Below are 26,922 nucleotides of genomic sequence, written 5' to 3'. Positions count from 1 at the left end.
CCATTGTACAAGCATGTTTAGTTGGGGATCCTTCTGTGTGCTTGTAGTGACCAAATGGGACAGTCTCAAATAACGAGCAGTTATCCCGAATCCCAAATCCTGTCCGTTTTTCCAGAAATTGAGACTAAACCCGAGTTTTTATTAGTTAAAGCCTAGTAAAACATAAAATACTGATCGTTGTGAAACATTATTTTAGTGTTGCCCACAGACGGCTACTGTTTTGTCCGTAGCCTACATGAATTATGGCTGTTGTAGTTTTTGCAGTAGTATCGTGAATTGATAAACAACTATGCATTGAGCCGATACATAGCTATGATGCTGTTGAATTAAAACATTTACAAATGGAAATCAAACCATCCATCACTAACATGGAGCCCGGTGTCCTTGGACCCGGTGAACATCCAGCCAAAAAGCAAAATCATTCCTGCAGGTACCGGGAGGAGGATATAATGATCGTTTTATAAAGAATAACTTTTTTTTTATCATATTTGCTCTGATCTGCCTACTCCAGCTTTAATCTGCAAAGTAACCAGTAAATGTTGTGCGGCAAAAAGTACAATATTTGTCTCTGAAATGTAGTGAAGTGGAAGTGTAAGTTAATAATGTACAAGTACCTCAAAATTCTACCTAAGTACAGTAAATGTACTTAATTATAATGTTCTCCAGTATCATCAAAGTTTAAATATGGATTATATATTAAAATGGACATCAGATGGCAGAAAAGTACAGAATTGTCTGAGTTTTAGAGACGCAGCGGTGGAGCAGAGTTGTGAGTATGACTATGAAGAGGACATTTTCCACACTGTGTGTGTTTATGGTTCTGGGCAGACAGGTAATTGAGCGAGCTCCCTGGAGGCCGGGCCGGCACCTCTGAACCACTCCTGTCGAATGCATGGCTAACCACAGTTACTCCATTTCTCCTTAGCACTATTGTTCTCATTTCTTCCTGTCTTTATAGCTCTCTTTCTGACTCTCTCTCTCCGATGCCCTCTTTGTCTCTTCTAAAAATACATTCACACTTGAATAACAGAGGAAAGTGCTCCCCTGTGTTTTATTATGCGATGTTTGACCCTAAAAGGTCTTTTGACAGGCGCAGCAGAATACATCTCTGTCGACAGGAGAAGTCTAAAAGACAGCAGGGTTATTATGCATGATGGCACAGACGGGCTTTCTTTCCTAACCGCCGCAGGCCGAGCTTTCAGAGTACAGATAGGGCATTCAACTGCACACACACACACACACGCAGACAGACGTGCTGGTACCTAAGCTAATACTGTACGTACATCTTTTGCAGTGGCATGCAGGCTGGGTGACAACTGAGGGAGCTCACAGATAGGATACCAATCTTGGAACCCATCGGCTGTCAGTCTGACAACAATTTAGCCTCTGGGGGCAACGCTCAATATTTCTGGGGTTCCGTTGTAGCGGGCCGAGACGTCCTCTTCCGTGCACCGGTCATTGTTTACAGCCCGATTAGCAATTTGAGATGCAAGAATGGAGTTGGAGTTGGAGTCAAGAGACGACATCTACGACCGCATTGTTTTACAAGTAGCCAGTTTACACTCCGTTAACAGTCTATCTTGTAGCTAATAAAAAGCTGGATCATCGTCGGACGATAGCCGATGGGTTCTCAGATTGCATTTCAGCCAACGCAAGAAGATGAATTTGACTGATAGCATTTTTGTTTTCAAATTTTCGATAGATATCACAATAATATTGTTATTGTGAATTATTTTGGCCACGATAATCTTGTAGTGAAAATATGATAATGTGATAGCCCAACTCTCCACACGGACCGTTTACCTGCATGCAACTAAAGCCTGTTCAAACGTGATCGGTCAATACTACTCAGACTATAAACGGAAACTAGAACGCTTCCGATACAAAACATCTTGTCCCGTGGCCTACAGATTCTGCATTCATATGCAGATATCTGTTTATAGAGATTAATAGGATACTAACACACACAAATACAAGCAAACATGCAGGTACAGTAGTATACACAAGGATGGGTAACACTTTGTAATAACCATCATTTATAAATGGTAAATTGGTAGTTAATTAAACTTAGTTAATAGTTATTTTACTGTTAAGAAACAATGACATGATAATGAATAATGTTTAATAATTATTATTAATGCATCCATTTTCTGTTATTTTATCATTAGTTTGTGTAATGTGAAATAATAAGTTTATAAATTATAAATTGTAATATAGCTGATAAGAGACGATAACAATTACACTACATTCTGATTACATTAGTAAACTATTTATTAACCGTTTATTGTTTCACACATTATAACATTTTATATATTATATTAAGTATTTGTTAATTATTACCAAATGATTTCTAAACCTTTACGAAAAAGTTTGTAAAACATCTATAAACATTACACAGATAGATGGACCAGACACAATTATTAACCATTGACAAAATATTAACTATTTATATAAATAATGTTTATAGATGCTTCACAAAGTATTTATTAACCATTTAACAAAGTATTATAATCATCAATTGCAAATTTATCTAAATAATGTTTATAGACGCTTTACAAACCAATTATTAACCATCAACAAGCGTTAAATCTGGTCCATCTATCCCTGTAATGTTTCTTGATGTTTAACAATTTCTTAAAGGTTTAACAAACAATTTCTTAATCATAAACAAATATATATAGTATATAACATGTTATAATATGTGCAACAATAAACTGATAAATAAACATTATTAATTATAATTGTATTGTTTGTTAACAGTAAAATAACTATTAACTTGGTTTAAATGATCAATTTACCACTTATAAATGATGTTTTTTATAAAGTGTTACCTAAGGATGATTTCATACATGAACAAACTAACAAGCACGAAGAGACTCACTGACGTCAAGTCCTAAAATAGATTCCCTCCTCTCATGTAGTAGAATATGAATGAAATCCCTCCCGTGTTGACGTTCCCTCGGTAGGCTGCTGCAGCACCAGCTACACTTCGTTAATTCAACAGTTTTCTTTTTCTACACTGACAGTTTCCATTAAATATTTCCAGAGTTACTTGGGAAAAGATTTTATGACACAAAATATCTAATTACTTCCACATTTGAGGAGGAATACTGTAGTGTGTAAAGATAAAGTAGAACACATGGTTTCATTTCAGATAGAGATATCCAGCACTGCAGAGAGCAATGCTCACTGTCAGGGTGTCAGTGGGTCCAAACATGCTGCAGAGGCACTGATTGGCTGAAAACAGTTCCTTACATCTGTTGTGTGGTTACATTAAAGGGGAAATAAAGTCATTTGAAAGTAACATAGCTGAGCAAGTTGATGAGCACCAGCATCTCTGTGAAACCTACAATGTTTATACAAACATGCAACCAACAAATGTTGAAGAGATCAAGGAAAATGTGCAGTACAAGCTCTGCACACTGATGCACATAAAGAGAGGAGGCATTAGACTTTAAATTAGTTTAATTTGATTAAAACAAATTGGTGTTTTTGTAGTTAAGTTATAATCAATACCTTTGTACTCAGTGTACTAAATCTCTTTGTAAATTGGTACAATGCCATATTCACTCCAATGACCCAATAAGATGGAAGTGAGGAGTTTTACTTTTACAGAGCAGTTAGTTTGAAATACATAAGTAAAATGAATATAAAAGTCATAGTCTGCATAGTTTAAATCCCTGGTTTCAAAGAACATAATTTTTTTTGGAAATTAACCAAAAAGACAAGGTATTTATATCCACTATATCTGCAGTGTGAGAGTTTATATTAAGTCATATTAAAACAAATGAAGCGACCTGCCTGGCATGCTAGCAGCTTCCATTATAACCTTCACAGTAGCTCACATGAATAATTGATCAGTGCACCTCTGAGACACTCTGCGTGTTTTGTAGCAGTGCTGTACAGGGCAGGTAGTCTTCACTCTGCATGTATTTAGCTTGTTCTGTCTGCCTGTGTTACAGGTTGGGGAGCAGTGGAGGGTACTTTACATTCAATTACATATTCATAAAATAAGCTTTACTAACTCTTTTAGCCGCTCTAGCATCACAGCTCCAGGGATGGCAAGGTCAATAGGTTGTTCGCTCCACCACGTTTGTCCAACCTGAAATATCTTGACAGCTATTGGATGGATTGCCATGAAATTGTGTGCAGACATGCAGGCATGTCCCCAGAGGGTGAATCCTAATGATTTTTGTGATCCGCTGACTTTTCCTTTAGCACTCTGGCATGTGGCAAAAAGCTTGTAAAGTTGAGTTATTGAAATAGTGGCTGAGAAATCATCCATCCATACATCCATTTACCACTTTTGCCAGCCCAGTCGCACAGCAGGTCGTGATATAGTCATGAAATTGAATGTATTGATTCGTGTACATAGACATGAATTTCAATTTTTTTTCGTGATGGTCAGCACAAAATCAATTTGTATGTAATCCACGTAATTGTGAACCGGGAAGTATAAAAATCACAGGACTCGGACCCAGGTGAGCGGTATTCGTGTCCCGTGTGAAACCACAAGTCAAAGATGATTTATTTGTCACGTAACTTCCGTATTTAAGTTACAGCACTTCCGGAGTTATTTTAACCTTAACCGTGATACTTTCCTAAATCTAACTTAGTAGTTTGTTGCCTAAGTCTAACCAAGTCGACATTTTCCTAAATCTAACTAAGTCGTTTTATTTTGAAAAGACTGGAGTGGAAATTGACACGTGTTCCAGGTGTTGCTAGACATTCGTAGGAAAACACATGAAAAATCCATTGTTGAAAGTTACGAAAAAAAGGAAAATTCATATCTATGTACACGAATCAAATCGATTACATTTTGTGACTATTTCACAAACTGCCGTGAGACTGTGTTGCTTATGCAGGTCTGTGTTGTGCTAGCATCAGGAGAAAAAGCAGAAACGACTGATTGGTCACGCTGTTTCTAATACACAATGCATTATATCATTTTTGTCTCCTTTTGTGTTTTCTGTCTGTAACTATATATTTTCATGCCTCTTCACCGGCAACAGCCATAGCTCAAGGCATTAGGTTTTTGGGTTGTCCGTCCGTATGTATGTATGTACACCCGACCCATTCTCGTGAATGTGATATCTCAGGATCACCTTGAGTGAATTTCTTCACATTTGGAGTAAACGTCCACTTGGACTCAAAAATGAAGTGATTAGATTTCGGTGGTCAAATGTCACTTTGACCTCACAAAACATTTCAGATTTATGCCATAACTGAATTCATAATGCCAAATATGACAATTTCACACACACACACACACACACACACACAACATTTTACATGTAAGTAAACTGCAACTTCACCTCAATTTGTTGGCAGTGGCATACAATCCCAAGGCGGTAATTTTAGTTATTTATGTTGCTGCCTGTCCTGGCCAGATCTCCCTTGAAAAAGATATTCTTAATCTCAGTGGGACTACCCTGGTTAAATAAAGGTTAAATAACTGAATAAAAAATATTGGAAGTGGACATTAAAAGACAAATTGAGACACTCTTTGTCTTTGAAAGTGAGTTACTGTACCAGCACTCCCTTGGCCCCATGAAGGTGTGCTGGGTGCCTTATTTTAATGAAATGCTTGTTGTGCACGTTGCTACATACAGTATATCCTCACTGGTAGCTGTACAAAGGATGGTTTGATCCTGGTTTTGATGTTTTTTCTGTCTCTGTCTCTCCAGGGAGTTTTCCCAGCCAGCTACATTCACTTGAAGAAAGCCATCGTCACCAACAGAGGGTAAGTTTACCAACCTTTAAGACTAAACCAAGCTCAATTCTCAAAAAGTTGCTACGTCTACACAACCTCTGGGGCCACAATGTTCACAATGTAGATTCATTTACTCCAACATCATACTTGTGCTTTTTCGGGGGCCCAAACTAATGTCACACGTAATGACAAAGATATTACACCAACTTTTCCTTAATCTCTTGTTATGTATCCAAACAGTCATGCCCTTTATCTTTCTCTTCATACCTTTGTCTTTTTCATCCCCTTTTCATCCCTTTCTGTCCTCCGTGTTACGCAGATGTCAGTAGCACCACATGTTACCTGTTTAAAATCAAGATGAATAAGTGACTGTAGGTTATCAGCCACAAGTTTACCTTGTCAGACTTTTAGAAGTTAAATATTAGAGAAGCTGGTGAAAGACGGAGTCGACATTAACCCAAGCAGAATGTAATGAGTGTAAATAACTTAGCAGTGTGATGGATACAGTCTGTTAGAGCTGCTCCACACTGCTGGTGCAAACAGCACTAATAAACTTCACTGCTTTCAGATTCCTTTAAACAACCCTGTCTCCTACAAAATTACGTTCCCATACAACTAATCTGCCTTCTCGATTGCTTATCGAGTTTATATGTTTATTCTCCCAGATTACGGTCACAGTTTTAAACACATAGTTAATGTTGTGAATTGAAATAAAAAACAAAAACAAAAACTACTTTGTTATATTTAGTAAAACATCATGGTTTGACTTAAAATAAGTATGTTTGTTACATTATTTAAATTACGGACGTAAATTAAAATAAGGCAACGTTGTCTTTTGGTTTCAAATGGGACACGAACATCAGCCTTCGGGGTGAAAGTCCTGTGTTTGTTTGACCCATCCATCCATCCCGAACTCCTCCCTATGCGGACTTCCGCTGACTATGATTAGAAACGTATTTGTGATACATCAAAAACAAACATATTCCAGAAGATCTTTCCAATGTTTCCCTCGAATGCCAATTAACCAAACCTTGACCTAGTTCTCATACACCGTTCGTAGCTATACCTAAAGTAATGCACTGTAATTTGTATATATACCTCACAAAATCAATTTGTATGTTATACACGTTATCGTGAACCAGGAAACATAAAGAGCAACAAACACCACATAGGGAGCTGGTCAGGGTGGATGGGTGGGATCAAAAAACACCAGACTTTCGCCCAGGAGACCGCTGTTCGCACCTTGTGGAAAACCAGAAGTCCACATTGATTTATTTGTCATGTAACTTCCATACTTAAGTAATGCCACCACCATAGTTATTCTAACCCAAACACGTTCTTTGCCTAGACCTAACTAAGTTGATCTTTTTCTAAACCCAACCAAGTTGTTTCCTGTGAAGACGGGAGTTTATTTCGAAAAGACTGTATGCATGTAACGAACGGAAATTGACACGTGTTGCTGGACATTCGTAGGAAAACACAGGAAAAAATGAGGAATAACTTTTTGTAACATATCATACGAACCGTTTTATGAGGATACGTTGCACCGGCACAAAAAGCTTCATGTTTCATGAGTTAAAACTGATAGAACGGCTAATGGTAGTGATATTGCTGGAAGGAAGAATAAATTAATTAGCTGTTTACTGTGACTGCGTCTTCCATGCAGTTATTATTTGAATCCCAAGATGAATGAGCCCCTTCAGCTTGATCCTTTTTTTCTTCCTTTTTTCGCCTTAGAAACTAAAAGAATCCAAATCAATTTCACCTCGCAGGCCTCTGCAGCCCCCAAACACAACATCTATTTGGTCATTTTTCTCCAGTGTGCTTTCACTGATGTCAAGCTGTGGAAAAGACCTCAAAGTGGTCCATGTAGTAGAAGCACAGCGGTACCGTGTGAAAGTCATGTACAGGATATAAGTCTAATTAGGTTATGCCAGCATCCTTGTCATTGCATCACTGATCTGATTGTCTGAGACAATACAAGCTTAAGCCTCTCTCCTCTCTCTGTAATGATGCCACAGTTGAGTGTACTTTATTTTCCACAGTGCCAGGAGGCATTTTTCTTCTCCTTTTAGCTAAAGCCATTTAATGAAATCTCGTTTTCTGTTGGGATCAGTTGTTTTCAGACCCGTTCTCTCTAAATAAGGTATGAACCTCCTCGTTTCTGATTCTCTTCCAAGTTCAAGAGTACATATTTTAATACATTTACATAATGATTGGAAACTCCAGATTAATCAGAGTTACAGAGCGTGTCTCGATTTGCATAAGAGTTTTTTAATTAAAGGCACGGAGAGTAAATTAATTGGAATTAGTGAATCCTTTAGTGTTTCAAGTAGACCTCCAGGGCAAAGAAACAGAGTTTTCAGTGGAGAGTTTGAGTGTGCTTTACTGAATAGGCGGCTGGTGCATGATGACAAATATAGTTATGGACGACTGACCAAGGCGGTCTGAAAGAAATATATGTCTGTGTGTGTGTGTGTTACAACTTTTATTAAATCTGTCTTTTCCTTTAGCTTGTTGGTCCTTAAAGGGTCAGTATGTGGCGTTTAAGAGGATCTATTGGCAGAAATGGAATATAGTATTAATAAGTGTGTTTTCTTTAGTGTATGATCACCTGAAAATAAAAAAAAGTAATAAAAAGAGTGAGAAAAAAAAATGGTTTTCAATACCATAGAATGAGCCGTTTATATCTACATAAGGAGCGGGTCCTCTTAAAAAGAGTCTGCCATGTTTCTACAGTAGCCCAGAATGGACAAACCAAACACTGTCTCTAGATTGGGACATCATGTTTTTGCTTTGGCCACCATAAGTTTCAGTTGGTTGCAATCTTCAACCTCACCACTAGATGCCACTAAAACCCTGCCACTGGCCCTTTAAATATTGAGTCACAGTACTCTGGCATGAGATAGAAGCTGCCAGTCATCATTTGTTTAAGCCATCACAGTTATATATACATAATTTATCTATATTTATAAGTGCAACATGTAACAGCAACATTCTACAGAGTTTAAATAGTTCCTGCTGAGCCGGCAACGCTGAGTGAATACAGAGGGAACACTGATGTGCAGCAGCCTCCAGTTTCAACACTGCGTCAAGTTGTCAGGATGTTGTGAAAAATGCTTTGCCAGCTGGATAAATACACTCTCAGAGCTGACATTTATAAATATCAGAAAGCAGCACCCCTTCACTTCAGGATCACACCCGAGAGACAAATAAACCTGTAAACACGCGCTGCTTTAGACATACACAGACTCAGACAGGATGCAGTTCAAACACATGTACAAGAAAGGCATTTTCAAAAAACACATGTAAGAGAAAAGGCAATCAGATTTATATCTAGACACAGATATACACACTTCAAACATGTCAGGCACCCTAAACAATCTTCTTCCTGTAAGCTTCAGTGATCTCCATCACCTGGGATGAGTTTTACTTTAGACCCTGGACCTTTTTTCATGCAGGTGCAAAGCGTAACTGACAAAGTGAAAGATTTTCCTGAGACACATGCAGGCTTTTTCTTTCTCTTTGTAATATTTTGGCTTGTCATGCGCTGAAGTGGGCCTGCATGTCCTTCACAGAAAAATGACAGCATTGGTTGTTCATTCATTCATGTTTAGGTGCAGTATGAAGAATATTATTGCCAATGATGTTTTCAAATCACTGGAATCAATTATGTGACTGTTATACTGTTAGTTTTCAATTAATAAAATACTTTAATTCATCACATATTGATCACCATCAGCCTTTTTGCTCCAGCATAGCTTTCTGATGGACAGACTGACATGTTGACATGTGAAAGACGAACCTCGACGAGTTTAAAAAAAAGATTATTATTAATATACAGATTAAATTCTTTAAGCCCTGAGGATTGTGTAAAAAGAAGGTGCAGATTCAATTCATTCTGTCTGAAAATGTAAATTACAGTTGAAGCCCTCCCTCTCATGTGTGTATGGACAGTCAACTCCCATTAAGGTCATCGTGGTCAAATGACCGCTGTCCTGCGTTTGACCTTTATAGTAATGTCAACATATGGAGTTTGATGGTACTCATCTCTGACAACGTGTGTGTGTGTGTGTGTGTGTGTGTGTGTGTGTGTGTGCGTGTGTGTGCGTGTGTGTGTGTGTGTGTGTGTGTGTGTGTGTCTGTGCATGCGTGTAATAAAAGTGTGTAACAGGCACATGGGTCTTATCTACAGACCTTTAGTCAACACCTGCTTACTGCTGTGGGAATGTAGTACTTTTCCATATGTTGTACAGACTTTGAAAACATTCGTATTATTTATATTATGATATAAATTTCTTCAAGACTTGGCAATGATCATATTTTCCTTCAGGCGTTAGGATACGTCTTCTTTTTCCTTTCTCATTCTTCTATCTTTCCATCCTGCTTCTTTTTTAAATATTTTTTTCTGTTGTTCGCAAGAGTTCCCAAAGCTTAACTGCATAATAACCATAGTGTGACAAAGAAGACACTAAAACAGAAACCGTCCTCTCCACGGACGATTATTTGAGGAGCACACGGGCCGATTGTTTGGTTGTTGAGAGAGTTACTAATAAATATGTCCCGTAGATCCCCGGTCTCTCTCTTTATCTGTTCTGAAATTTACTGTAGCCAGCGACTGAGAGCGAGCTGTACCCAGCATGCCGTTTCGCGGTGTAACATTTAATATTAGCAAGCGACAGAGGGCGAAATCAGAGGATAATTTTTTTTTAGATAAATCAACTTCCCAGTACGAACACTTAAATAACCCTCATTTAAATCATTATGTCCTAAAAGTTGTAAAATTAATTAATAGCCAAATCCAGAGTTATTTTCCCGGTATAATGAACGTCCATCAGACCCACGGGACTGCACCGCCCTGCACGCTTACATAACATATCTGGTTCTGCCGGCTTCCTGCTAGATGTATGCGGCTGTAATAATGGATTTATTGGCTGTAATTCATCCCTTCTATTATCTTATAGTACACCCATGGGCTGTATGCTGTAAGCCTGTACCGTGGTGAATGTGTTAACGTCTCTGTTCCCAAACAACCGGCTATCGGCCAGTAGCTAGTAGTGCTAGTAGCATGACATTGAATGAATTGAGTGTAGTTGTAGGCTATTTACTAACACGCGGGGCAAAAGCACAGGACACAATCTCTTATACATCCATGGTCTGTGGTCTATTGGACATCCATTTTGGAGGTCTTTGACATAAAAAAGTTTGAGATTGCTCTCAAAATCTGTAAGTAAATTGTTATGTTTTGCTGCTGGGCGCTGGCGTTGCAATGGAACTTATAATTGACTTTCACTTCTTAGCAATAAACGTTCTTTGGTATGTACATAACGCACCACTAATAAATATATCCCGTAGATCTCAAGAGTTCACACTCAACACTGCACTTCATTGGGTCCTGAGCAATAACACCCACCAAGTGTGAAGTTGATCAAATGAACGGTTGTCGACAAAAATTGAAGGACAGACAGAGACTTCTCCCATTTTAGTTAGATAACTAATCATAATGAGCAATTTCCATTAAGACTTGTTAGGAAAAATCACTTTCTTTTTATCCGTCACAAATTAAAGTGTAAGTTCAAATAGGCAGGTCCCTCTTAGCTACATTGTGTCTTTCATCTTTATTTATTCACCTTTTGTAAACATCCAGTTTTGAGTTACTTATCGATAAATTCAGACCTGTATTTCTTTGAAGTCAGTGAATGAATCACTGTTTGGTTTTCACCATCAAGTGTTTGGGTGGTTGTGAGGCCAACTGTGAATGAAAGAGGAAGCTTTAAAAGTCAAGACTTATTTTGAGGTTGTGATTGATTAAGCTCAGGGCAGGAAAGCAGCCAGCCGGCTCTCAAGTTCTAGCCAAGGTAGGCAGATAACAGTTGTCTTTGTTCTGACATCAGATCCAGTGTCTCCATCTTTGATGAACTCTCTTTGTGTTGGAGAGCGTGTTATCACGCTGAGACGTCTAATGAGCGCAGTCCAGCCGCAGACGCTGACTGATCCCAGATTCAGATCCAGGTCTGTTTGTGAATCAGTTCAGCTCATTCATTTTAAAGTTGTTTTCAAATGAAAGATTGATGCGTGAACCATCTCGTCAGTAGTTTAGGAACTGGTCGGCAGAGAAAGTTCATCATAGAAAATCAAAGGTATAAAAGCTGGACAAGTGGATTCAAAAACTGTAAACAAACTGCTTCAAAAAAATCTGTCATAGTGCATGGAAGGCTCTGTCTGTAATGCACGCAAAATATTAAAAGACCATCTAATCAAATGGCTGGATTTGTGTTGAAACCAAATCAGTTAAAGTCGACAAGAGACAGAATAATAAATGCTTTTAAAGTTTGAAGCGCAGCTAAGGGCTTTAACTATTAAGTGAACCAATCAAAGACAAAAAGAAGTCCCCAAAAATCACTTGTCTTCTTGCAAAAAGAGAGCCAGAGAGTTTAAGAATAAAATATTTGCATAGAGAACTGCAGAGGGACATACTGCACATAAGAAGAGAGTTCTGGGGTGGAGGAGATAGAAATATTAGCATGGAGCAATAGTGGCTTTAGACTGATGGAGGACAGAGATATCAGCTTGGGGCAGAGAGAGAAGAGACTTGGAGTAAATATGGACGCACATTTGGACTTAAAAAGAAGAGAGACAAGCAAGGTGAAAGAGGAAGAAGACTGCAAGCTGGAGAGATACGAGTGCAGAGGGGGGAAGAAAGTGTGTAGATGAGGGAAGATAAGAAGGAAACAAGGGAGGGGAGAGATGGAGGAAGTGTGACAATGCAGGAGGGAATGGGAGAAAGAAGCATATAGGAAAGAAAGACTGAAAAGAGTAGATGGAAGGAGAGGAAAGAGAGGAGAAAAGGAAAGGGAGGAATAGGAGTGAAGGAAGAGCACGGAGTAGGAACTGAGAGGAATGATGGAAATGTGCCAGAACAAAGGGAAAACTTGAGGATGAACAATGCGAAGCAGGGAAGCGAAAGTGAAACAGAAGGAGGGAGGGGAAAAAGGAGGGAGAGATTGATAGAGTGAAAAGTAGAACAGAGGAGAAGAGGAGGAGAAGCGTCTGAGATACAAGTGTAACTAATGTGGGTGAAATCGCCAGGCGGCCGCCAGCTACGGCTCAGCTGGGAGATCAGCTAATCTGGCACACTGCTTTTATTAATTCATCAGTTATGAGACAGACAGAGAAAGGGGAGATTACGTGAGAGGCAGAGTACAAACCAAGAGTCAGGGAGGGAAGAGGAGAGAGTCGGCATGGGAGGAGAGGGAGAATAAAGAGACAGAGAGAGGTACTCTAATATTCCTGACTCCAGGGCTGAGACAGTGACTCAGCTTTCAATTTTAGTGAACAACGATGTTGGAAATGATGTACGAGGGAGGGAGGAGAGGGAGGAGAGAGTGAGCCAGTCAGTGAGGTGAACTGAGGTCCTTGTCTTCAAGGGGTGCGATAGTTTACTCAGTTTGGCACGTAACAGTGCAAACTCACTGTGGAAGAGGTCTTGTTAGTTTTCTAGGTGCTGAGTATTAACATTATCATTTCAACACTTTTATTTCTCTAACTTTTTTTTTCAATATTCAACACAACAGGATATAAAAGCCCCGTTTCCACTGCAGGAACTTTCCCCCGGAACATTTTACGGGGGCTTTTTTAATAATTACTGTTAAATGTAGTTGTGTAGGTGACATGTACTTGGATTTGGACTTTTTATATAGTGCTTTTCTAGTCTTCCGACCACTCAAAGCGCTTTACACTACATGCCAGCATTCACCCATTCACACACACATTCATACACTGATGGCAGAGGCTGCCATGCAAGGTGCCAACTTTGCCCATCAGGAATTAATCTAAATACTCATTCACACACCGATGGCTATGCCTTCGGGAGCAATTTGGGGTTAAGTGTCTTGCACAAGGACACATCGACATTTGACCCGGAGCAGCAGGGGATCGAATCACCGACCTTCCGATTGGTGGACAACCTGCTCTACCCTCTGAGCAGCCGCCCCAAACATGTTGCTCTCTCTGTCCTTAAATGAGGTCTACTTGTGGACAACTGAATCCTGTGTAAACAATAATTCAACTCAGTGGCTGTTAATAAAGCATGAGTGTCTGTTTCTGTTCTGTCCCTGTACAGGCCACATGAGACTGTGGTGCCTCTCGAAGACCCCATTGTTACTGAGGTGACGTCAACACTGCAGGAGTGGGCCTTACTATGGAAGCAGCTCTATGTGGTAAGCAGCACACAGTATTTTTCTTTAATGGTTTTATGTCACTGCAGGGTTTTTTTTCCATCACTGCACTTTGCTACATCATGCATTAAGGCAGCAGAGCCAAGCACAACAGATTGAGTAAACCAAAGGTACACAAGCTGATTTATGTTCTTCCATAATCTTAAAAGCCATAACCAGTCATGCTAAACATAGGTCATTAATTATGATTATTAATGCTCAAATTAGCAAATCTGGCAACCTACTGGTATGCACAAGTCTGGTGTTATTATGAGCGTTATCATAAAGGATGGAGTTTCATGTTGAAACCTCATTACTGAATGTTCCTCATATTCTAATCAGTTTAAAGAAGGATACAAGTAGTGTAATTGTAAAGTGGTGTGTTGTTCCGCTGAAACAATACAAACTAGAGACTGGGCTCAGTGGAATAGAGGGGAATGGTGGTTACAATACTGCTGGTTGCTGTATGTTCAAGTGGAAAAAGACAACTTTTCAAAGTTTCCAAGTGGTATTATTGTTGGTGCTGCTGTCACGAAGACAACTGGAACGCTTTCAGTTTTCCTCAGAGCCTAGCAACAACCATCAACATATGATACACTAACACATTCTAACTCGTCAAATACCGCTGCTTGGTCAGTGCCCCTCAGCATCGAAAACCGACACACGGGCTACCCTTCTTGCATTACTTTTGGATGGACCAGGGACAGCGGGTCAATATATACTTGCTACATGAAGTGTCCTTTCAAAATAAACTTCCGTTTTCAAAGGAAGTTAAGTTTAGGCAACACAACCACTTAGTTAGGGTTAGGAAACGGTCGTGGTTGACGTTAACTTCACTGACTAGCTACTCACGGGGCTGATGATACCGACGAGTCACGTGACTATCGACTCACGTGACAAAATAAGTCAACGTTAGTTTCACACGGGACACGAACAGCGGTCTCCTGGTTGAAAGTCTTGTTTGTTTGACCCATCCATCACCCCTCCAGCCAGCCATTAGCAGACTCAAGCAATTAATACTACGTCACTTGCTCCAACCGTCGAATAACGCCGCAGGTGGGTTTTCATTGGAGTTAGTACCAATCTAAAGTAACCAATCTTAAATCTTAATCTTAATCTTAAAACTGAAGTAGGCGAGATTGGAGCAAATATGATTACAGTTTTTCTCGATTGTTTACACCCATTTTCTGAAAGCATGCCTCATACTCTCAGAACTCTACACACAAATCCAAAAACACACACACAATGGGCAAAACCCCTCAATTCTCCTGCAAAATGAAACTTTACATTCAAAACAATGTTATTTCTTCTCAAAATGGTATTTTGTTTTCAAATGACACACACAAACCATCATATGAATAGACATTTATAAGAACCAGTTGAACACTGATGTGCTCAATGTAAAACACTATGATGAATGGAAAACACTTCTTCTCCATTCATCATAATGACTTAGGCCTTTTTTTTGTTCAGTGTTACACTTATTACAGACAGTACATACATAAGTGTGTTGTAAATATTTTAGAATATTGTTTTTATACTCAGAACACACAAATACACGGTAACAAATATATTTTATTTTCCCCACAAAAACAATGTACACAGTGTACATCCCAACAAACACAAAGTTGCACATACAGTGGTCTACATACAAAACAACAGAAGAATTTACTGTATACAGTTACTGTAAAAAAAAACGAAAAAAAAAACTATGCTGCATCCTCTCTTCTGTTTCGGTCTGGCCACAGCACCTCATCCACATCACAAGCAATGTTTTCCCTGGCCAAGCAGCGGGGGAAATATCGCTTAGCATGTCAAATCCAGCCATGAAAAGCATCAACTGATTGCTAATTGTAACACTGTGTGACAGGTGTTTGCCCATGTGATGAGTCAGTGTGCATAGTAGGGCAATTGACTTTATAATTTTGAATGACAGTGTGTTCCTTGTGAAAACGAGATTTTCTTCATGAAAATTGTGCCAAATGCAGAGAATTGTGTGTATGTTTTGAAAAAAAGTGTGTTTTAGAACTGCAATTTGAGTGTAAAGCAGGAATTGTGCTTGTAGTTTAGCAGAATTGGTTCAGGGGGTTGGTGCATGAGTTACATGTTGTGGTCATTGTGTGTCAAGTACCAGTATTTGTGTGTAAACAATTGAGAAAAACTGTAATAGGTTTGTGTGGAGGCTCACATTACATTCTAAGCCCACCCACTTTTGAGTAGTCCAATCAAATGCAAAGGATTTGAATTAAATCCCTCTCGTAACGGTACACCGCTCAAATATTCTGTTTCACAGGGGAACACTCACAGTACAGAAGCTAAAGATGCTGTAACTTCTGTTTCACTGGGACTTTAACTCTCTTGTCTTTGTGTTGCTTATCTTTAATAATTTGTATCTTTGCCTTTTTGTCCTAAAGCTAATAAGATATTGTCATAATATACATTTTATTTGCTATCTTTCTTTACATAAATGTATAAATATATATGTGACTCAAACCTAGTTGAAATCTGTCAGTCTGCTCTCTGTGTTTTTATTCACAGTGAACAGACTTCTGTCGTTGCCGTCTGCTCGATTTGAAGAGATGAGAGACAAAACTGTCTTTGTGAGGTTATACATTTCCATCCTGACAGACTTCAGTGTGTTTGTCACTGAAAAAGAGAATGTGCTCTTATAGTTACTGTAAGGTACATGTACTCTTGTTTTGTGTGGCTGGATGAAGATATAGAGGAGTAGATGTAAGGATGTGCAAATAGAAAGAAAGGAATGACTGGCTTACATATTTGCAACACAGTGTACTTTTGGATAAGTACATGTGTAATCGTAAACTGACAACAATGAGAAGAAGAGATAGAGGGATGTAGGATGCTGACATAATAGAGTTAGAAACAGATGAAACGGATGTAATGCATGGGTGCATTTTGGAGCCAGATAAACAGCACTGAGACGCCACCTTCAAGTGATCGTCTGGTTTGCTAGAAGGGACAACGTTAGTTAAACATATAGAGGTTTGTAAGTTTAAGACAAGCAATTACCCATGCTTAAAAAGTGTGTCTCATAATCATTTATATTTAAATGATTTGGGTTGTTAACTGATATATGTGCAGAGAATATGACTTGAAGGACAGACTGACAATCCTGATTGTACCATGTGAAGCTAAAGAAGCCAAATACAACTAAAAAGTGCATTTTGCATCATGTGCCTTTTCATGGATGTGATCAAATTGCTGTGTGGGAAAAGTGTTGAAAGAGGAAATGAAAGGAAATAAATGAAAAGCGCTCCCTCACTTAGCTTGCTACATACTATATATAGATTATTCTGTCATATTGAATTATTAGAACAGTCAGTTTGTCCACCAACACTTTTTCTGATACTTTTGTACTTTTACTTAAGAAAGGTTTTGAATGCGTATTAGAGTATTTTTACACTTTTTTAGTCAAGTAAAAGATCTGAATACTTCTCCCATCACTGTTAGTTAGGTTTAGGAAAACATCTTGTCTTAGTTTGGTCGAAAATAACTCTGGAAGTGGCAGAGCATACTGTAAGTACGTAAATTAATTTTTTGTAGGTACAGCTACGAACACTGTATGATAACAGCCTGCGCAGTGACACATGGCTGATCCCTCCGGTGTACAGACATAGTGATGGGAGAAACTCTCAGTCAATGGATGTTCGGCAGCACCGAAGCCTGCAGAGGTGATAGATGCAGTAGAGCAGAACGGCAGAGTGACGCACACAGAACAACACACATACAGAACATACAGTATGTGTCCTTCGCTGTGTCAATGCATGCTATTTATGTGGTTACATTCTTTGTAATTCAGTGTCCTTTTATGATAACACATACACACTCTCTTGTACTCTCTCTCCAGTGTATTGTGTGCATGTCCTTTGCACACTGCCACAGGGAATTTAGACTTACATTGCTGAATGTGAGAGTGTAAAAGAGACATATAGAATAAAAACGAATTAGAGAAAGAGAAAATGTGAAGTGCTCTTTAGTGTGGAATAGTCGATATAGAGTGTGAGATCATCAGTGCACCGAGAGCAAGCTGAAACTGAGAAAGATAATAACTTAATACAGACTGAGAGACCACGACCTGGTCATTGAGGCTGGTGGACGCAGACTGTGTCACTGCTTCTGTTTCTGCCAACAAGAAGAGGTCAAGACAGCGCAATGCTTTCTGCTACACTGCAGCCTTTATGAAGACAGACGAACCAAAATCTTTATAAAAATTAGGGCTGTCAAAGTTAACGCGTTAACGCAAAATCATTTTAATGCCACTAATTTCATTAACGCAATCGACATTTCGGAGGTTGTGCAGATTCAGTTTTAAAGCTAGAGTGAAGATACTGGGATCACATAAAACTAGACTATGTCATACTGGCTTGTCGTGAAGGAGGCTAAATAACGCTCCAAACTTGCGCAAAATTTTGGCGTGAAAAAACTACTATGGCAATTTTCAAATGGGTCCCTTCACCTCTGACCTCAAGATATGTGAATGAAAATAGGTTCTATGGGTACCCACGAGTCTCCCCTTTACAGACATGACCACTTTATGATAATCACATGCAGTTTGGGGCAAGTCATAGTCAAGTCAGCACACTGGCAGCTGTTATGATTTGAGTATATTTTTTATGCTAAATGCAGTACCTGTGAGGGTTTCTGGACAATAATTGTCATTGTTTTGTGTTGTTAATTGATTTCCAATAATAAATATATACATACATTTGCATAAAGCAAGCATATTTGCCCTCTCCCATGTTGATAGGAGTGTTAAATACTTCTCCCTTTAAGGTACAGATAAAAAATGTCCAATTAATTTGTGATTAATCACGATTAAATATTTTAATCGATTAACAGCCCTAATACAAATTGAAACTAAATACCAACAATTCAACACACTCTTACACCAAAACAAAACTCAGTATTTACTTGGAGAAAAACTGACATGAACATAGAAGCAACCAAATATGTCGGACTCTCTGAACTCTCTCTTCTCCATTTATTTGTCCCTCTGTCTCTCCCTCTCTCTGTTTCTCCCTCCATCTCAGCTCATCTTTCGTCTTCTGCTTCTGCCTCTTCCTTCCTTCTCCTACATTGTTTCTCATTGTCTAATTTTCTCCCTCTCTGTTATCTCTTATATGCTGGAGTAGATAAGATTGCATATGTGTGTGTGTGTGTGTGTGTGTGTGTGTGCGTGTGTGTGTGTGTGTGTGTCTGTGTGTGTGTGTGTACGGATAGATGTGTGAACAGGAAGGAGATGGAGCGGTGACAACTGAACAATGATGGAGGGATGTGAAGACGGGGATAAACGCAGAGGGAGACATTTCTTTGCTGTGAAATGTGCAGACAAGTGTGTGTTTGCGTGTGCGTGTGTGTGCGTGCGTGCGTGCATGTGTGTGTGCGTGCGTGTGTGTGTGAAGTCGAGAGAAAGAAAGAAAAAATGAGGGGGAATGACAGGAAAGACATCAAGTAGGAGGAGGCAGAGGGCGGGGAAGTTGTCCCCGTCCAGCTCCTTTAGCTTTACAATGCAATGACATTTTCTGCAGCTGCTCAGAAGAAATGACACACAGACAAAGCCAAGTGAATGCAAACGCTATCGACACACACTGTAGAGTTAGAGCTGAAATGCACAATATGTACCCCAGAAAAATCTCATAGCTAAAGTTTATCATTCAGTTGGTGAAGTTTCAACGACCCTGAGAGTAAAGCTGTTTCATACGGAATTACAGCAGTGATTCTACCTTTCACATCAGGGTTGTAGTTATTCTTCTGACAGGAGAAGCAGTGTTTTTATCTTTGAAATGGGCAGTATTGAGCAGAGATGGCTACATACAAAACAATACAAAAAGAAACATCATCGACAGAGATCCAAAGAAAAGATGTCACAGTCCCACCCACACAGCACCAACAAAGAAAAAAAACAGTGCTTTCAAAGATAACCTGCCAGTTATTTAACCAACTCAAGGTGGGAGCACATTCACAGAGTCAGTCCATCATTAAGAAAGCTGCGTGTGAAGTTAACAGAAGATGCTGTAGGTTGAAAACCGTCAGAGACCCACAATAGACCCTTTTTTGTCTTTTTATAGAGAGTACAGGGGGTCTTTATATCTTTAGATAGCAGGTCAACAGTAGATGTCACATAGAAGTGGTGTACATCATCTGAAAGCTGGGAACCTGAGAACCTTAATTTGAGATGCAGCTCAGCACTGTGTGTTAAGCTGTTCTAGTCATAAATAAGAAATACAAAAATAATTGACTAATTCATTAAATAATTAAGATAATTTGTGAAAGTGCATAAGGGCTTAGAACATTATGATAGAAGTATATGATGGTCTTTACAATGCTCACTTATGTTTCATAAGTTGTTGCATTAATTTTTGGGTTGATACCATTTGTTACACAGATTTGGTGGTAAATTTAACCATTTTTTACCACTCGAGAATTGATAAAAATGATAATAATCCCTCCAAAATACCACATTAAGACACCAAGACCTTGAGAAACACAATAGGAAAACCCATGCTGTGATTTGGTTTAAAAAACTTTTAAGATTTTATGCTAGTATTTCCAGTGATTCCATGGCGAGTGCTTCTGTTCTTAAAAATGCTCAGAAACTCGTTATTGTCAATTTACCTAGGAAAGCCATCCATCCTCTGAATGCTCTAGGTGTCTAGTTTGTGGCTGTAAAGTTTCTTTATGCTGTGAATATCCTAGAGGTCACCACAGGTCATTTTATACAGGTAAATCAAGTTTCAAAAAATGGTCTCACTACAATGAAATGGCTACTATGGGGACTAACATCATCACACATGAATACAGTTGGGCTCATTGGCTCCACAAAAGTCTCAGCTATACAATTGTACCCAATTTATGCAATATCAAGACTGTTTAGGGAACCCAGGATGCAGAAATATTCAAAAACACTATTTTAGAATAGGCCAAAATAACACATTTGATTGTGATAATCATAAAGTGGGCATATCTGTAAAGAGGAGACTCGTGGGTACCCATAGAACCCATTTTCATTCACATATCTTGAGGTCAGAGGTCAAGAGACCTCTTTTGAAAATCACTATGCTAGTTTTTCCTTACCAAAATTTAGCGTAACTTCGTACCTTTTTTCGCATTCTTCCCGGCATGCTAGCATGACAGGGTTGGTACCAATGGATTCCTTAGGTTTCTTACTTTCATATGATACCTGTAGTTCACTCTAGCTCTAAAATTGTAAAAGTAAAGTTGGCTGTGGGCGCCAGTGCCCTCAAGGAGTGGAAGAGGTTAATAAAGCTGCATGTAGAGTTAACAGAATATGCTGTAGGTTAAAGCTCTTAAAAAGATATTTAAAAAAAAAAGAAAAGAGAGACGCTTTAAATCAGTTACAGGTCATCGGAAATTTGTCATAAACCCTTTTAGAGCTGAACTAAACACACACACACACAAACACACACACACACGCAGACACACGCAGACACAGACACAGACACAGGCGAACATGAATCACTCGGTGTAAGACGTTGAAGAAAAGGCAGCAGGAGATGATATAAATCACTGTTTCATTGTTCTCACTCTGTTGCACAGATACACAGGCTTACATATACATGGATACATTGTCATACACACATGTAGTTAAGATGCACACGGGGCTTTCCTACTTTTTTAGCAGGAAAGCTTTGATGACAAACAGACAGTGATTTTATACTGTGAATAATGTACTTGTACAAGGAGCCTGATCACATTGTGCTTATTGAGAAATGAAAGTGTTTCTGATATTTACAAAAATATGTGCATCATGACACTCAGCCAGAGCAGCTGTTTACTGTACAGTAAGCCAAACAAGTAAATGTGATCCTATAATCTGACTAAAATCGCGACAGCAGGGAACAGATGGTGACAGACACACACACATACTGAGATAAGTTAGTAGGAAGCTGATGCAGTAGAGAGGCAGTGACTGACAGAGGAGACCAAGGCCACCCTTACTTTGGTAAAGCTGGAAGACTAACTCTTAACCAAATTTACTCCCAGAATCTTTTAACAATATTTAAATACAATTAGGATACAGAGAGAAAGACCAAAAAGTCAGGTTTAATTCTGGTTGCTGTGAGAATGAAGAGGAGGAAGTGGCTGGAGCAAAAAAAAAGATACTGAATCCGTCAGTGCTTTCAAGTCTCCATAAAAAAAAGTGTGAGCAAAAATCAATCAAAAGAAAATAGCTGTAGATACTTTGCTATGCTGTTTGCGATGTGGCATACAAAAAAAAAAAGCACCAGACTCAAATATTGATGATTGAAAGAAATGAAAGATACAGTTTATTGCTTGTTCTGTGGTTTAATGGGGATTCTTCCTTTGACTGCCAGTCTAGACTTTAATGGCTGGAGATAATTGGTGTGTGGTCGGCGGGGTTGTTTAAGGATAAAGCTTTGTAGTATGTCATGTAACGGAAGACGGATGATAGGAGAAACTTCAAAATGTCTCAATCTTAATGTTATTTTCTGTCTGGTTTGTGTGTCTGAGACGACCGTAACCGGAGAAAAGATTACAATATTTAACTTTTCCTGTAGATGTAACATGCCTCATTTGCAATCATCAGCCAGCATGAGCAACTCTGTCTCCTAGAAATTATATTTATCATCACGCTGCACATCGGGCGGTTCTGGCCTCCACGTTGTCCATCAATTCAGGATACTGGACACATTATCACGCTTATACCATGGTCACTTGCCAAAGAAAAAAGACAACCAAAATCTAAAGTTTTTCACCGTTTCCCTGGTAACCCTGAGAGTTTGCTAATACCTGGAACAATCACTACCATCGCATACATTTCTTATGCAACGGAAACATTGTTCACTGCTCCAGTAAATAGGACAGACGTTAGACACGACTTTACAACAGGAGATATTTCTAGTTCGCTAAGCTCATAGAACAATTTGGCTCAACTACGAGCCAGAAAGCTAACGTTATGTTAGCAAGATTCAAATTCAATAACACTGCGTACGGTTGACAAACAGTAAATATAATTTGACAGTATGTTTAACGACAAGACTAGCTAGCTATCCTGCCGTGTCATTTTCCCCAAATCATTTCCCTGTGAAAAAGGTCTATTTGCAACAGCAAACACACTCCCTGGCCACTTTATTAGGTACACCTATACACTTTACAGTTTTTCTCGATTGTTTACACACATTTTCTGAAAGCATGCCTCATACTCTCAGAACTCTACACACAAATCAAAAAACACACACACAATGGGCAAAACCCCTCAATTCTCCTGCAAAATGAAACTTTACATTCAAAACAATGTTATTTCTTCTCAAAATGGTATTTTGTTTTCAAATGACACACACAAACCATCATATGAATAGACATTTATAAGAACCAGTTGAACACTGATGTGCTCAATGTAAAACACTATGATGAATGGAAAACACTTCTTCTCCATTCATCATGATGACTTAGGCCTTTTTTTTGTTCAGTGTTACACTTATTACAGACAGTACATACATAAGTGTGTTGTAAAATATTTTAGAATATTGTTTTTATACTCAGGACACACAAATACACGGTAACAAATATATTTTATTTTCCCCACAAAAACAATGTACACAGTGTACATCCCAACCAACGCAAAGTTGCACATACAGTGGTCTACATACAAAACAACAGAAGAATTTTACTGTATACAGTTACTGTAAAAAAAAACGAAAAAAAAAACTATGCTCCATCATTCTGTTTCGGTCTGGCCACAGCACCTCATCCACATCACAAGCAATGTTTGCCCTTTTATGCTAAAGCTCTGATTGCTAATTGTAACACTGTGTGACAGGTGTTTGCCCATGTGATGAGTCAGTGTGCATAGTAGGGCAATTGACTTTAGAATTTTGAATGACAGTGTGTTCCTTGTGAAAACGAGATTTTCTTCATGAAAATTGTGCCAAATGCAGAGAATTGTGTGTAGTGTTTTGAAAAAAGTGTGTTTTAGAACTGCAATTTGAGTGTAAAGCAGGAATTGTGCTTGTAGTTTAGCAGAATTGGTTCAGGGGGTTGGTGCATGAGTTACATGTTGTGGTCATTGTGTGTCAAGTACCAGTATTTGTGTGTAAACAATTGAGAAAAACTGTAATGCAACCCAATGAAACAGGAAGAATATAATCAGTTGGGGGTTTTTTGACACTGTCAAAAAACGCAGCACTATTTTTCTTTATATTGAAATTTTGAAAAGAAATGTTGTATCTCAATTTCTGTATCTCTCATTTGCACAGTTCTAATCATTGTTATCCACAGTTATCGTCCGGGGCAAATCTTTTAAACTCTAATTCAACATTTCTTATGCACTCAGACTGTGTCAGTGTTACTGTATATTTACAGTGTGCAACATTTGATCTGTCTTCTCCCCTCCAGGCCTGTGTTGTCATTTTCTGTATAGTTTGACTGGCAGCTCTGTGTGGCAAAGCTAACAGCAAAGTGTTAAAACGCCACCTCTGGTTTTGGCCTTTGACACACATCTGTCTGTGTCTGTCTCTCACACTGTGCGTCTGATCTGTGTGATAAAAAACGTAGAGAGATGACTGTGGATAGGATGTGTATGCAGCAGTAGCACTTCTTCCTGTCCTAAAAACACATCAGCCTCTGTGTTTAAGGCACAGAAAACACATATGTCCAAAACAGAAAGTTTGCCCACATCCTCCCATCATTAACTTAATTATAGAGTTGGATTTGAAGCAGACAGCCAATCACATGGCTCATCAAACTGTCACTTGTCATGAAGCAGGTAATGGCTGCTGGCATGTTGTCAGAGTGACAGCTGCACGCAGAAAAAAAAGGGAATGAGTGTTAATCAATGTTATACTGCCCTGGCCAGAGGGCAGTGCCGGCCTGACCAATTTGGTGCCGTATAGGCAAGATTTTAGCTAGTGATCCACCGCCTCTTTTTTTGTGCATACAGGATTGACATAGCCTATTATCCTGCTTATAATATAGCTACCATATTGATCTTGATTATGTAACAAGAAGAAAGACTTAAAGGCATTATATGCACCAATTTCCTAAAAAAAAACAATGTATAGACTGAAAGAATCCCTCTCAATCAACACTTATGCCCCACTAGAAGTGTGTGTTGGTGTTTGTATCTACAGAGACCCTGCAGCCCTCTGCCGGGATTTGCTCTTTTCTTATTTTGCTTTACTCGGGACGCTGCTGGCCTTCAGCCAACAGCCTTTGGACCCCACCAATAACAGCACGCAGGGTGTGCAGCCCGTTCAGGTCAGATTCAATGCTTTGTTCCCACTAACTCCGACCTCTCTCCCTCTCGCTAGTTGAGTTGAGGAGCTCCAGCTCGGCTCTGATTGGTTGTTTTCCTTCAGTCTGTGAAATGGTAAATGGACTTGCATTTATATAGCGCTTTTCTAGTCTTCCGACCACTCAAAGCACTTTACACTACATGTCAACATTCACCCATTCATACACTGATAGCAGAGCTAAGGTGCCAACTTTGCCCATCAGGATCTAATCTAAATACTCATTCACACACCGATGACTCAGCCTTCGGGACCATTTTGGGGTTAAGTGTCTTGCTCAAGGACACATCGACATGTGACCCGGAGCAGCCGGTGATCGAACCCCTGACCTTCCGATTCCAGTGGACAACCTGCTTTAGCCTCTGAGCCACAGCTGCCCCACGTTGTGTGTCAAATCCCACGAGAAGATGATAAAACATTCAGTTTATTACAGCAGAGGAGTAGAGGGTTTTCTTAACATTTTATTCGTCATGCACGATCTGGACTTTATAGACATGATTAAATCAGGAAATCTTGCTGATGCCATTAGGAGCACCGGAGGACACAGAGGAACATGATTTTTTTCAGATTAACTGTCTCTGTACTGGTCATACCGTTTTATAAAAATAACTTTTTTAATCATATTTGCTTCATTTCTACTCACTGCTGCTTTAAGCCTTTGGCCCACAGCATGTTTTCAGAAGCCTGATGAAGCTCTGAAATGTGTTGCTCTCATCAGTGATACTAATCGGATACAGATTTTAGATCTGGGTGTTTGACACATGACACCATTCTGTTCTGGCGCTGTCAAACATTGACTGGTCGGCCCAAGTGGGGGCTGCTCCACAATTAACGAGGTGAAACGAGGTGTTATTTCTTTGCCCAGAGGAAAAGCATGGGATGTCATACTGTTGGTTCTCTCTCCATCAAACCATCCATCCCTGTCTATTTAGCGCGTCTGGTCTCTCTCCTTCTACCTTTCATGTACACACAAACATCACACATTTGATTTCAAGGCTCTTTGTGGGCAACAGCCTCAGGATATAAGCTCTGCTGTCAAACCTCTTTATCATCAAGTGAGCTGTATATCACTATCTTTAGAATGCACACACCTCGCTGTATCTTTTCTCAGCTTTGTGCACTCTCCCCAACATTGCAAAAGTGGAGAGGAGCTTTCTGCTGCAGACTGGCCCGTGGGTGGGTGGATAGCTGAGAGAGAGAGAGAGGGAGAGAGAGATAAAGAAAGATGAGAAAGATGGAGACTGGGAGCAGGTCAGAGGATGGGAGAGAGGCAGAATAAGGTACAAACACACATAGACACAAGCAGAGAGAGAGAGAGAGAGAGAGAGAGAGGTAGTGTTGCTACAGTACATTGTGAGTGGATCTCAAGTCGTTTGACAGGCTATGATTTCCTTCTCGTCTGCCGGGTTGGTTTGCTGTTTAGCAGCTCACCAGCGGTAGAATCAGAGAAGGAGAAAGGCGAGGAGAGAAACGAGTGGATTTATCCTCCAAACGCACCTGTAAGTAGATTCAATCATCTTGTAGTTTCGGAAATACAGTGTGTGTGTGTGTGTGTGTGTGTGTGTGTGTGTGTGCGTGTGTGTGCGTGTGTGTGTGTGTGTGTGTGTGTGTGTGTGCATGTTTGGAAATCATTCATGTGTGTGTGTGAGAGTGAAAGTGTGTTTATGTCTATACTTGTGGATTTGAGTTGTGTGTAAAC

The 26,922-nt window shown here is 39.4% G+C and overlaps 1 protein-coding gene across 1 annotated transcript in view; it reads left to right on the top strand.

Moving 5' to 3' along the window:
* LOC119485197 (dedicator of cytokinesis protein 3-like) overlaps window positions 1-26,922 on the top strand; it is a 228,634-nt gene that overhangs the window by 125,092 nt on the left and 76,620 nt on the right. The window contains exons 4-5 of the mRNA XM_037764582.1: window positions 5,688-5,743; window positions 13,836-13,932. Of these exons, the coding sequence (XP_037620510.1) occupies window positions 5,688-5,743; window positions 13,836-13,932 (153 nt within the window). The remainder of the gene's footprint in view (window positions 1-5,687; window positions 5,744-13,835; window positions 13,933-26,922) is intronic.

Source organism: Sebastes umbrosus, chromosome 1 (assembly GCF_015220745.1).
Source record: "Sebastes umbrosus isolate fSebUmb1 chromosome 1, fSebUmb1.pri, whole genome shotgun sequence".
Lineage (NCBI taxonomy): Eukaryota > Metazoa > Chordata > Actinopteri > Perciformes > Sebastidae > Sebastes > Sebastes umbrosus.
Note: the sequence above shows the minus strand (reverse complement) of the source record. Positions and strands in the feature narration are given on the sequence as shown.